Genomic DNA, 12,510 nt, shown 5'->3' on the forward strand with positions numbered 1-12,510 from the left:
TCTTCAGTAGCAAATCTAAACAGAAATTCCACCTCCCATTTTCCTTTTTTTAAATTGTTTTAAGGTTTGCTTTTCTACAAGCTTCCTCACCAGCCTGATTTGCAGCAGGAGAGCCCACACAAGAGCATCAGTAGATGGGAGGAGGGCACCAACCACAAGGCAGGAGCAGGAGGAAGCAGCTGGAGGCAGAGGGCTCACCCAGGACCTGTGTCAAAGGCACTGTTGGCCCATCCTGAACACAAAAGCTCCACTTCCCAGTCCCCTCTATTCTTGAATATACCAAAATACTGAACTGCTTTGGACTATCATTGGCAAAACAACACTTTAATACGTTTCCCTCTTACTACTAAAAATCTTGCACAAAGCAATCTTACAGTGGTGATAAACAATACTAATAACTAAATAATTTAACTTACTCAGGAGTTAAAATCCAAAATAATATAAACAAAATGGAATTAAGTCAAGATTTCAATGATTTTGTTCTTTAAGACTCTTTTTCATTAGCTATCAAGCTATAACATCATACATAAAGTAATTTCTTTCCAAGCTATAGAGACTGCAGCAGATATCAGCAGAGCTCTCTGAAAGACAGATTCTGCTATCAGAATTGATGTACCCATTTTTCAGCAAGTTAACTGGAAAGGCTGAACAGCTCTACTTAGCATTTGTCTTTGAAAACTGACAGAGAACTAGTCTGTTGAGCACTTACACTCTCAGAACTGCAAACTAATGTTGCCATTGACTATGTAGTCTCACCATCAGCTTTAATCTTACAACCAAAATGCAAACCAAACTCATTATCATAACTGTTCAGCTGGGTAATAAAAAGATAAACTCTTAAAAAAAGAAAACTGAAATCATCAAATTCATTTAAAGACAAAAATCCCTACAAAGCTAGCAATTTAAAAAGTACAAAGGAAAGGAACAGCAATTGCTAGGCACAACCAAATTAACATCCCAGCTTAACTGCAATTTTTACATTTCTTGACCTTTTCCATTCTTCCCCCACAACTTCAAAAGTGAATTAAGCAGGCTTTTGGTTTTTCACATTCAGCTTTCAAGACATACAAAAATATATCTGAGAAGTATTTGGTGTCTTCAAGTACTGCCTGCCAAAACTTCAACATTAACACTACCATTTCCCTAAGGCAACTCAAATGCACTCCTTCAGGAGGTGGTGCCTCCCAAGGTCCATTGTCATCTACTTGCTCGTGCCACCTGCTGAGGAGGGCCAGCTGTGTCCTGGGGACATCACCAGAACATCTGGGACAGCTGTGTCCAGCATCACCAGCCGGGTGAGGGACAGGACTGTCCCACTCTGCTCTGCACTGGGACAGCCTCACCTCCAGTCCTGGGGGCAGTTTTGGGCACCACAATGTTAAAAAGCCATGAGAGTGTCCAAAGGAGGGCCATGAAGACAGTGAAGGGCCCCGAGGTGAAGCAGCAGCTGAGGGCACTTGGTCTGTTCAGCCTGGAGGGGACTGAGGGGAGAGCTCACTGCAGGTACAGCTTCCTCCTGGGGGAACAGGAGGGGCACACATGGAGCTGTCCCCCCTGGTGACCTGTCCAGGACCTGAGGGAATGGCATGAAGGCCAGGGGAGGTTTAGGTTGGCTTTTAGGTAAAAGGTTTTCACCCAGAGGATGGCTGGGAACAGGAACAGGCTCCCTAGGGAAGTGGTCACAGCACCAAGAGTGGCAGAATTTAAGGAGAATTTGGACAATGCTCTGACATTTGCTGTGATTCTTAGGGTGTCCTGTGCAGGATTTTCATGATCCTTGTGGGTCCCCTTCCAACACAGGATGACTCTATGATTACTTTTAGAAACTCACTCAGATTTGCAGCTTCACATAACTGAAGCTTCCTTTTCAAGTTTGCTTTGGACATTTACATGAAATTTTGGACAACAGAAGGTGTGGAGAGATGTGTTAGGCAGCTCAGAAACACAGCTACTCCAGTTTTTGTGTGGTCCTCTCAGTGGGCTACACTGCCCTAACACAACAGACCTGAAGATGCAGGAGATCATGCCTGGAAACTTGATGGTACTCAGTCTAAGCTCACACAGGTCCAGACCCAGACCATAACCCTGCATCATTCAAGTGTTAAACTACTTGTCAGAGCTGGGTTAACATCTGGACTCTACAATCTTAAAGGTCTTTTCCACCTAAACAATTACATGGTTCTACAGTAAATATCCCTCCATCAGCCAAAAGCAGCCATTCCCACTGCTGTTCACAGCACAAGCACCTCAGCAGCTTCTGTTTTGCTCCACCAACTCCCCAACTAAGTCACATCACTCTGCTTCTCCATAAAAATGCTCCTCAAGCTGTAAAAGGTGCAAGCAAAGCTTGCAGTCTGGGGTAATCCTGAACAGCAACAAAACCCCACAGGTAACAGGAACAGCACTTATCAAATCACTCCACACAGTGGAGGCAAAGAGCAGCCACCTGGACATCTGCAGCTTGAAGGGCACTTTTCTGTCAGGTAGTGACATGATGAGTTTCAGATTCCAGATTCAGTCCCAGCATTACAGATTTTGCTTCCTCTACGTAAATGAGCAAGTGAAGACAGGGAATGAAACTGCTTGTAACCTGAACTGAAGTGTGCCTGCTATCTGATAGGACCAATCCTACCAAAATCCTTCCCTGTAAAATTAACCCCAAAAGCCACCAGTCCTTTCTTCAGGACCAGGTAGGGGCAAACCTTCTATTTCAAATATAAGTATTTACAGATCCAGCATAAAATCTGGTAAAGTTTAGTAAAGAATGCAAACTGCATCACACCAATGGCTTCATAACTGGGGAAGACAAGGTAACCTAATAAAAAAAAACTAATGAGCTTCCTACTGAAGTTAGACCATAGAAGTAAAAAGGAGGGTAAGTAAACCTCCCACTACAAATCTTACCTATAAAAGTAAAACTATGTGGCTCAAGTTCTGAAGTTTGTAACTGAAACAATTCTTTTCTCATTAATTTTCCAGGAAAATGAACAGGTCTGCAGGCACTAGAGCTTGTTGAAACAGTGCTGCCACTTAAACTTACAAACTTTAAATCTATTCCACCATAGCTTATTTTCCTAACTACCAACTGTAGAGGTAAATATATCTGCATCCACCACAACCCAACTTAGGACTGCCAAGTCTATGAAATCAGTCTGCATCCAAGTTCTGTGCACTACTCTGCACTGCCACAGCTGACAGCAGCACCCTCTGTTGCTGCCATCCCAAGGACAGTATGGAAAAGACTCAATACCAGAAAAAGCTTCACATTACCTCTGGTGCACGATTGCCACCTGGAGGAATTGGGGAGAGAAGCAAAACTGATTTGATTCCTACATATAGCAGATGATTTTCCCCCTCTTCCTTCCCAACACAGCATGATTATGAATTAGTTTTGTAATCTGGCACAGGGTAAATCAGGTAAATACTCTCCAAGATTTCCATCAAAGGGTCTGCAAATCCAGCATACTTATATTTTCTTTCTCTGTATTGCAATTGAGATCCTGACCACTGTGCATAACTTAAAATTAACCATGAATTAGTGTCATCTCTAAAAAGCTGGGCCACAAATACAAGGAAACTTGTTGGTATTAATATTATTTTAACTTTTCAGTTCCAAGTGTTCCCATTTCAAGTTTAGCATGTGTATTATTGGCAGAGCCCAGTTCAGGACTCTTTGAGGCTGCACTGTAGGAAACATTTAATATCAGGACTTGGTCTATCAATACCTTACAGGGAAACTAATTAACAACTACAAATTAAAAACAAAACCCTTACTCCTTTCACTTTTTAAATATTTGATAATATTTGAAAATACACAAGAATCCTTTATTGTACATAAGAGCCAAGTAGACAAAAGCACAGAATCCTACACAAATACAGAGTTCATCCCCTTTCCCAACTGTCTCACTAGCCATCACTGTGACAGGAATTGATCATCTTAAAATGTTCTACAGGACAAAAAGGTAGAGAAGATGACTAACTAGTAAGCTCAGCTTAAATTTTACATAGGTTTTTTTCTCTGTTAGTCAGTCCATCTCTTCTTTCCAGTTTGCTGACCATAACTTTTCATGTCCACAATCCCCAAAAGACAAATATTTAGATCAAGGCAAACTCTTGTCAAGTTCTGCACACGAGGTCAATGTAGCTCACATGCCTTGATGTAAAAACAAAGATTTTAAGGATAAAATAGTACAGAAAATACTTCAGTAAGCTTCCACAGGTATACCTAAAACATTGAGCAAACCACAGCTTTACTAAAGAGCCAAAGATACAGTAAATCTGTCATGGGATACTGAAGAGTGTGAGTACACATTCAGGATTTGTGGCTGTGCTAATGGGTCTCTGTAGTAACTTCATTACAAATCACTTGCAAAAAAACCCCTGTAATAATAGAAATAAACTCTTCCTTGATGTTCTAAAATTTGAACCAGGCTACTTACAAATGTTGTAGAACCTCCTACACCAAAAACTTTACCAAACACTTGTTGGTGTGTTAAGTTCACAACTTCCCTTTCCCACTATGAGCAAAAACAAGAAGATAACCTCCCACCAGCCTCTAATTAGTGCACTGCAAACTCATGTACATTTGGAGATGCAGAGTGTTAATGCATTTTGCTGTACCAGAGCCAGAGAGCCTGACTCAGTGCTGGAGAACTGATGCTGTCAGTGTCCACTGCAGAATCCTGTTTCTGTGACTGTGCCTGTGTATTTGTCACTGCTCTAAAACCTCCAGGCTTAGTTATTAAGTAAGTTAAAAGATCTATTAATAATTCTTATTTAAATTTGTACTAGAGATGTGACTCTGAATTCTATAGCAGGGCAGGGACAGGCAGAGCTGAGGGCATCAGGCACCTCCATGGGTCCAGGGATGGGCTGAGGCCAGGCAGGACATCAGACTGCACAGGGGGGTCAGGGTCAGGCCAGCAAGGGGAACAAGGCCAGACACAGCCCCAGAATGTCCAAACAGGGCCACAAGGATGGGCTGAGGCCACACAGCACATGGGCCTGGCTCTACAGGGTCCATGGGTGGGCAGGGCAAGGCAGTGGGGAGCTGGAGACTGGCCCTGCTGTGCAGTCCCTGGGACAGGGGTTGACATCCCTGAGGGCTGGGATGGGCTCCTGGGCCATGGGCAGCCTTGGGGGAACCCCAGAGAGAAGGTGGTCAGGAGACCAGCAAGAACCAGCAGTACCTGGTTTGTGACCAAGATGCTTATCAGATCTGTTTTTCTCAACTTACTGCCAAGCATTTAAAGGGAATTTCTGGAACAAAAGAAGCTGAGTTTCCCCAGACAGTAAGCTTGGGGATCACAAGCCCAGTACACCTTGCAGCATTGTTTCTTTGTGCTGTATTTCTCAGTTACATCTTCCAGCTTGCTGCTATGCTACCTGCACATCAACCTTCCCAGCTGGGACTTTTCTTCTCCCTTGATTAACGTCAGAAGTCCCAGCCTTCACCTTTCTCAGCTTCTTTAAACAAAAACCTGAAGAGAGATCTGGGCTGTCAGGTTTGCTCCATGCTCAGCTTTCTCTCACTCTCTTCAGCTTCAGTTTTTCTCCTGTCAGCTTAAAAAAAAAACCACTTGTGAAAACAGTTCCTCCCAACAATTACCACAGGACAGGGGACTCCCACCCAGACACAGTGAAAGAGCAGAGAACTCCAGACCTTCAGACATGGCACACAACTCTTAACTTGCCTTTCTACAAAAGCAGCAGCCATCAAACCAGTGCAAACTGGCAAAGGGCTCGGTGTAACTCCATCCTCCAGGATGCAATTATAGCATAATGGAGAGGGAGAAATGTAGCTCACTCTCAGACCCTGTATTGCTGCACTTCCTGCTGGGATGTGTTCAAATGTAGCAACTGATAGGCTGTTAAGAACTTGGGTATGAAGAAAAAGAAAAAGCAAGACACATTCATTCCAATTAGCAGGATTCAAAAGCTCTCCAAATTTAAGTTAAGAAATCAGAGCAAACAATCTATTTGGCTAGTCTGAACTGGCTATCAATTATAAAGTGAATAGTTATTGTTCAAAACTAGACTCAGCTAGGAAAAGCTCATGCCTCAAACACTTTCTGTGCAAGCAACAGAGTTCCTTGGAGCTAAAATAAGCATGATAACGCTTTTCCACTAATTCCTGACTTATCCAGGGTCAAATCAGTCAAGCTCAGAAACCAAATTTCAAGGCAGCCTTCACAAGCTTCAAGACAGTAACACAGGTAGGGTGCAGTGTTGAGGCTGGATTCATTCCTGACTGACCACTCACAAGAGAATTAAGAATTACAACCAGCTAGACCAGTATGGGGCATATCAAAGCTTTCAGAGAACTTTCCTCTCAAAAGATCAACAAAACAATACATAGCAGCTCCTTCTAGAAGGGGGTATTCCCTTGCTAGTGAAATAACTTACCAGTTCACAACCCAGGAAGTGACAGGTACCTTGCAAGAAGAGCTGACTTGCCAGTGTTTCAGACAGACAGCATTGAAAGGAATGGTGGGATTAGCTCTGGAAAGCTCAAAGAACATCATCTTCCTGTGAAGTCTCAAAAGAACAGCTGTGCCAAATCAGACTGAAAGACTAGTCCAGTATCCTACCTTTGAATGAGAAAGCCCATCAATATACATGCCTGCAAGGGTAGCACAAAATACAGGAGGAAAGTTTGTTGTGATAGTTCTCTCATATAAACTCCCAGTTTCTAGAGATCTGTGGCTCAAGGATTTCCTGAACCAGAAATAATGCATTTTATTAATGGCCATGATACGTTTTTATTCTGTCTGCCCAATCATTTTAAGCTCATGTAAACTTTTAACATCCACAACTTCAGATTCACATGGAGTTTCTGTAAAAACCAAAACCAACCAGACAAAACCTCCTAATGCTTCTGAACCTCCTACCCACTACCTTTGCAATCAGTTAGCTGCTTGATTTCTTAGCATTCCCCAGCTTTTGCATTATGTGACCCTGAGCAGCTGCTCATCCTTGCTGTGTTATTTTACTGCATTTACAAATCTCTACTATGGCCCCATTCAATCATCTCTTTTCCAGTCTGAAGAGGCTGAGTCTATTCAGTCAGTCTAACTGAGAAGCTCTTCAGGAAGCTCTCCTCTTAATCACTCCATCTTCCTCTCTGTATCTTTTCTAGTTCTATTAGAGCTTTTCCTGGGGAGGGGGAAGAAAAGAGAAACCCACCAGAACTGCACACAGCAGTTGGAGGTAATGCTGTGTACAGACATGCTGCATGTGCTCTTTTAACTTCTAACATTCCCCTCCCCACCCAGGGTCTTTTGCACCATGAATGAACATTGAGCAATTTGTTTTTATAAAGCTATCCATTATGACCTAGGGATTTCCTTCTAATGTCATCCTAGTCAGTCTGGATGTAGAAGAAGAAACCATCCCATATGTGGAAGAAAGGAAAAATGCTAACTCTAACAGCAACTCTTCATCCCATCTGCTATCCTACCACCCATCCACTAAAAGCAACAGGTCCTTCTGCAGTCTTTACTACCCCAAATAATTCAGTACTGCCCACAAACCCCATTAACTCACCAGTCACCTCTTTTCCAGATCATCAGTCCAGATTCTGTGGAATTTCACTGGCACCTCCTTCTGTACTCTCTACAGAGTATATTTGCTATCATTTGAAGAGCTACTTCGCTCTGCAAAGAATTTTCCTTATCAATGACAGCTCAGATTCTATAAAAGTTTCTGGTGAAGGATCCTGCTGACTTTCCTTTGAAAATCCAACTTTCTGCTTTGTCCACTTACCAAAAAGATTTTTGGTGAAAGAACTTGCTGACCTTCCTTTGAAAATCCAACCATCTGCTTTGCCCTCTTACCAACTTCCTCAGAAAGTTCCAAAGGATTTTCAAGGCAAGACACTTTGCCAAAAAGCACTGTCACCCTATATTTACCTGTGCAGAACACATATTTTTTGTCTTTCACTACTTCTACCTTCTTGGCTCATCCTGTGCATGTAGATGTGGCACTCAGGAACATGGCTCAGTGATGGACTTGGCAGTGCTGAGTTAACAGTTGAACTTGATAATCTTAAAAATCTAAAAAAAACCCTAAAAAAATCTTCTCCTATAACCTAAATGATTCTGTGATTCTACCCTCTTGTCCAACACACTTAACTATACTGCATTTTCCCAACACTTCATGGAGAGCAAAGCAAACCCCCTCATTCACAGCCAAGCACAAGCCCAGGCTTTCTCAGCACACCAAAATCTCAGCTGCTAAAACATAAAAAAAAAAATAAATGGAAAGAAACTTTCCAAAGGACTCACACATCTGCACTGGAAAACACTGGCTACACCAAACTTCTCTTTGGAAGGCATCAGTGTTGAGGCTTCCTACACCAGGCACATAATTAGATCAATGTAAATACTGCCAGAGAAAACTTAACTGTGATCTCACACCTTCCTCCAGCCCTGAGAGAGTAAAAAGAAGGGATTTCCAATGTTTTATAGGGATTCTACATGACTTATTAGCAAGGACTTGGCCATTTCATATTAATATAGAGAAGTAGAGGACTCACTCCTTCAGTAAACAGATTCAAGATTCTGAAATCTTAACATGTAGCTTGGCTGAATAAAAGGTTTTTCTACATGTAAAAAAGAAAAAATCACTGTCTCAGGATTTTCCACTCCCTTTTGCTTTTTTATGATGAAGGTGAAAATAAATGATTAATAAATGCATCTGTATGCAAGATGTAATAACTCACCAACAGAAGCTGCTGTGGATCTTGAAAGGATTTGAGGAATATTTTTGCACAACCAGTAGCTCTGAACTCCACAAATACCAAAAGCCTCATTCAATTCCCAGCCCTGCAATAAAGAACCTGACATCCCTCATCCTTTGCAAACCTCAGATAACATTCCCCAAGACACCCAGCCCTACTAACCATGAGCCAGGGACTCAAAAACAGCACCCCAGGCACCTCTGACACTGCAAATGCTCCACAAAGCAACACTCTCTGAGACCATCAGACCACAGTCCAAGGAGCCTCAGACCAAAGCATTTCATTCAATTTAGTGCCAATTTACTAATATAATCAAAAGTCACTGAAAGGTGTAACTTACCAGAAAATGTTGCTTTCAGAAAGTACGTGGTTTCTGACTTAAAAGAAATATATATTCCTTTGTAAATTCTCCACTCTTTGGGGAAGATACAAAGTCCTTCTTACACAGTAAATTGCTTTTCTCCCCATTCCAGAGGATTTTAATCAGTCATAAACACATTAATAGACAAGCACACATGATGAAGACACTGTTATTGCAGCACAAATATATCTTTTCAGATTAGCTTACATCAATCAGTTTATGTTGAGGAAAAAAAAAATTCACAACAGAAGCATCTGTTTTGGAATGTAAAGAACTGCACCAGCATAAGTCATCCATATCCTAATTTCCTTAAAATATTTCTGGTGTGAAACAGGGCCTGCACTCACAAAATCACAGACTCAAGACTTACAATCACATCTCAAGATTTAGACAAAAAGAAAGGCTATACCTTAAAGAAATTTTATTAAGTACTGTGCAATTCATCCACTAAAAAGCCTCAGTATGGTGCATTTCTTTCTTTTCCTTAGATTTATTTTTTAAGGATAAAGGCATCCCAAAATGAGCTCTAGCTTGCATGCCATCTGTCCTGCATAATTTTGGGTGGGAGGGAAAAAGCAGAACAAGCCCTTAAAAATGTAGTCTCCACATCAAAACAGGAAAAAGTGAAGGATGCAAGAGCTGCTTATAAGCTGTAAAAAAAGTAATGCCAGCAGCCTGAGTTGGAAGACAGGAATGGCATCAGACAACTCCTAGCCTACAGTAAACTCCCAAACTCCAATTTGCAGAGCTGCATTCTCCACCACAGAAAGAATTCCTTTCTTCCCCACAGCTATACAATCCATCAGAGCCACTTGTTTCATTGCTAAGCTCTTTCCCATGCTTTTGCTTATGTTTCTTTCTCCTTATCCACCTTCCCCGTACAGATTTTCCATCTCTCCCCTTTCAAACACTACATCCTCCCCACATCCATTTTCCTTCTCTCTCTTTCTAAACACTGTTGTCTTCTTGATGTGGCTTTTTTCCATGTTTTATCCTCCAGAGCATTCACACCATCACCCCAACCCATCTACAGACAGGAGACTCTTGACCCTTCATGTCCAGCCTGTTTCTCCTCCTTGTGCCCCTATGTGTTCCCTCTCTCAATTAAACACCCAACCCAACCTTTCCTGTCCTCTAGCCCAAGTAATTTCATCTACCTCCCCATTTCCTGTGCACCCAACCCTTCCACAGAGCCCAAAACTTTCTCACACATCTGCCCCAGTCCCTCACACATGTACTCCATCACACTCAGAGCATCTCTCTCATCCTGCACAGCTCTTTTCTATTCATTGTAGCCTCCCCACCCCATTTCTGTCTCACCCTGCACAGCACGCTCTCCTTCTCCCCATGCATTGCCTCTCCCATTTCCACCCCGTGCAGCACCAGTTCCCACATGCACCATCCATATCCCTTCTTTGCACCACATGGTTTTCCACAGTCTGTCCTCACACCCTTTTCCCTCTACATTGTCCTTATCATCTCCTTATAAGCACAGTGTCCTTATCTCCCCTATAGATTGTTCTCACTCCCCTGTAGCATGGCCGTAACCCCAACCTCTGGCACAGCATCTCCCCATCCCTTTCCCCACATTGCCCAGTGTTCCCATGCCCCGTCTCTGAACTCGCAGAATCTCACAATCAATGAGGTTGGAAAAGACCTCTAAGATCGCTGAGTGCAACCTATGACTGAACATCACCTTGTCACCCAGACCATGGCACAGAGCACTCGGCCAGCCTTTCCTTACACACCTCCAGGGACAGCGACTCCACCACTGCCCTGGCCAGTCCATTCCAATGTCTAATCACCCTTTCCACAAGGAAATTCTTTCTTATGTCCAACCTAAACCTCCCCTGGTGTAGCAGAAGACTATGTCCCCTCGTCCTGTCACTTACTCCCTGGGAGCAGAGCCCGACCCCCAACCTGGTTCCACCCTCCTGTCAAGGACTTGTGGAGTGGTAAGGTCCCCCCTGAGCCTCTCCTCCTCCAGGCTAAACAGCCGCAGACTTGTGCTCCAGACCCTTCCCCGGCTCCGCTGCCCTTCCCTGGATGTGCTCCAGCCCCTCAATGTCCTTCCCGAATCGAGGGGCTCAGAACTGGGCACATCACTCAAAGTGCAGTCTCGGCAGTGCCCAGCACAGGGGTTCGATCACTGCCCTGGTCCTGCTGGCCACACTATTCCCGACAGAGGCCAGGATGCCACTGCCCTTCCTACCCACCTGGGCACGCCTTGGGCTCATGTTCCGCCGCTGTCGATCAGCACCCCCAGGTCCTTTTCCGCTGGGTCCCTGATCCCACACCGCAGCCCCTTCGCCCTGTTCCTGCCCACGCCTCTTCCAGCGCCCTTTCCCTCCTGCCATGTGCCCCATGCCCGCAGCACCCTCTCTTCATAGACCGCCCGCTATTCCCCACACGCCGCTCCCTGTGCCCCCGGGCCCCCGCCCCGCCCCGCCCTGCCCCGGCCCGGCCGCACTCACCGTCCAGCGACACGAACTGCCCCACGGCGGAGGAGCCGCCGCCGCTGTTCTCCACGAACTGCACCTCGGACACGATGATGTTGTCCTCCAGCACGGAGCCGCAGCCCGTACACACCGCGTCCCCGCGCGCCGCGTCCACCTCGATCTCCGCGCACCCGCAGGCGCCGCACACCCGCCCGCCCGGCATCCTGCCCGCTGCACCGGGACGGGCCCGGCCGCCGCCCCCGCCGCTCGGCACCGCCCGGCACAGCCCGGCCCGGGCCCGCGCAGGCCTCGCTCGCCGGCACCGGCACGGGGAGGAGCGCGGCAGCCGCCGCCACCCCGCCCGCTCTCGCGAGGCTTCGCGCGGCGCTCCCGCCCCTCCGCGGCGCTCCCGCCCCTCCGCGCCGCTCCCGCCCTCACGGCCCGCGCGGTGCCCGTCCTTCGGGGATCGGTTCCTGCTCGCCCCCGGCTCCTGGTTCCAGCTCTCTGCCGCGGGCAGGGATGCCTTCCACAGGGCCAGGTTGCTCAGAGCCCCATCCAACCTGGCCCTGAACACTCCCAGGGATGCGGCATCCGCAGCTTCTCTGGGCAACCTGTGCTAGGGCCTCAGCACCCTCTGGGCATCAATCAAATTCATCAATCAAATTCATCTCTTAAATCTATTCAATCGTTATGTAATGCTGAGATGAAAGTTGTTGAGGCCTAATGAATTTATTTCATTACAGCACTTTGAGCCCTACCTGACAAAGGCAGCATAAAGTTGAAGTGTGGTGTTTTGGAACTCTTGTTTACTATTGTAGAATTACAGACTGGTTTGGGTTAGAAGGGACCTTAGAGATCATCAAGTTCCAATCTGTCTGTCTTGGACACTTTCCACTATCCCAGCTTGCTCAGAGCCCCATCCAGCCTGGCCTTGAACACTCCCAGGGATGGAGCAGCCACAGCTGCTCTGG

The 12,510-nt window shown here is 45.4% G+C and overlaps 1 protein-coding gene across 1 annotated transcript in view; it reads right to left on the reverse strand.

Moving 5' to 3' along the window:
* Positions 1-11,928, reverse strand: part of BRF1 (BRF1 general transcription factor IIIB subunit) — a 174,075-nt gene extending 162,147 nt beyond the window's left edge. Inside the window, exon 1 of the mRNA XM_054634806.2 lies at positions 11,576-11,928. Coding sequence (XP_054490781.2) covers positions 11,576-11,762 — 187 coding nt within the window. The 5' untranslated portion in view covers positions 11,763-11,928. The remainder of the gene's footprint in view (positions 1-11,575) is intronic.
* Between the last annotated feature and the right edge of the window lie 582 nt (positions 11,929-12,510).

Source organism: Agelaius phoeniceus, chromosome 6, assembly GCF_051311805.1.
Source record: "Agelaius phoeniceus isolate bAgePho1 chromosome 6, bAgePho1.hap1, whole genome shotgun sequence".
Taxonomy (NCBI): Eukaryota; Metazoa; Chordata; class Aves; order Passeriformes; family Icteridae; genus Agelaius; species Agelaius phoeniceus.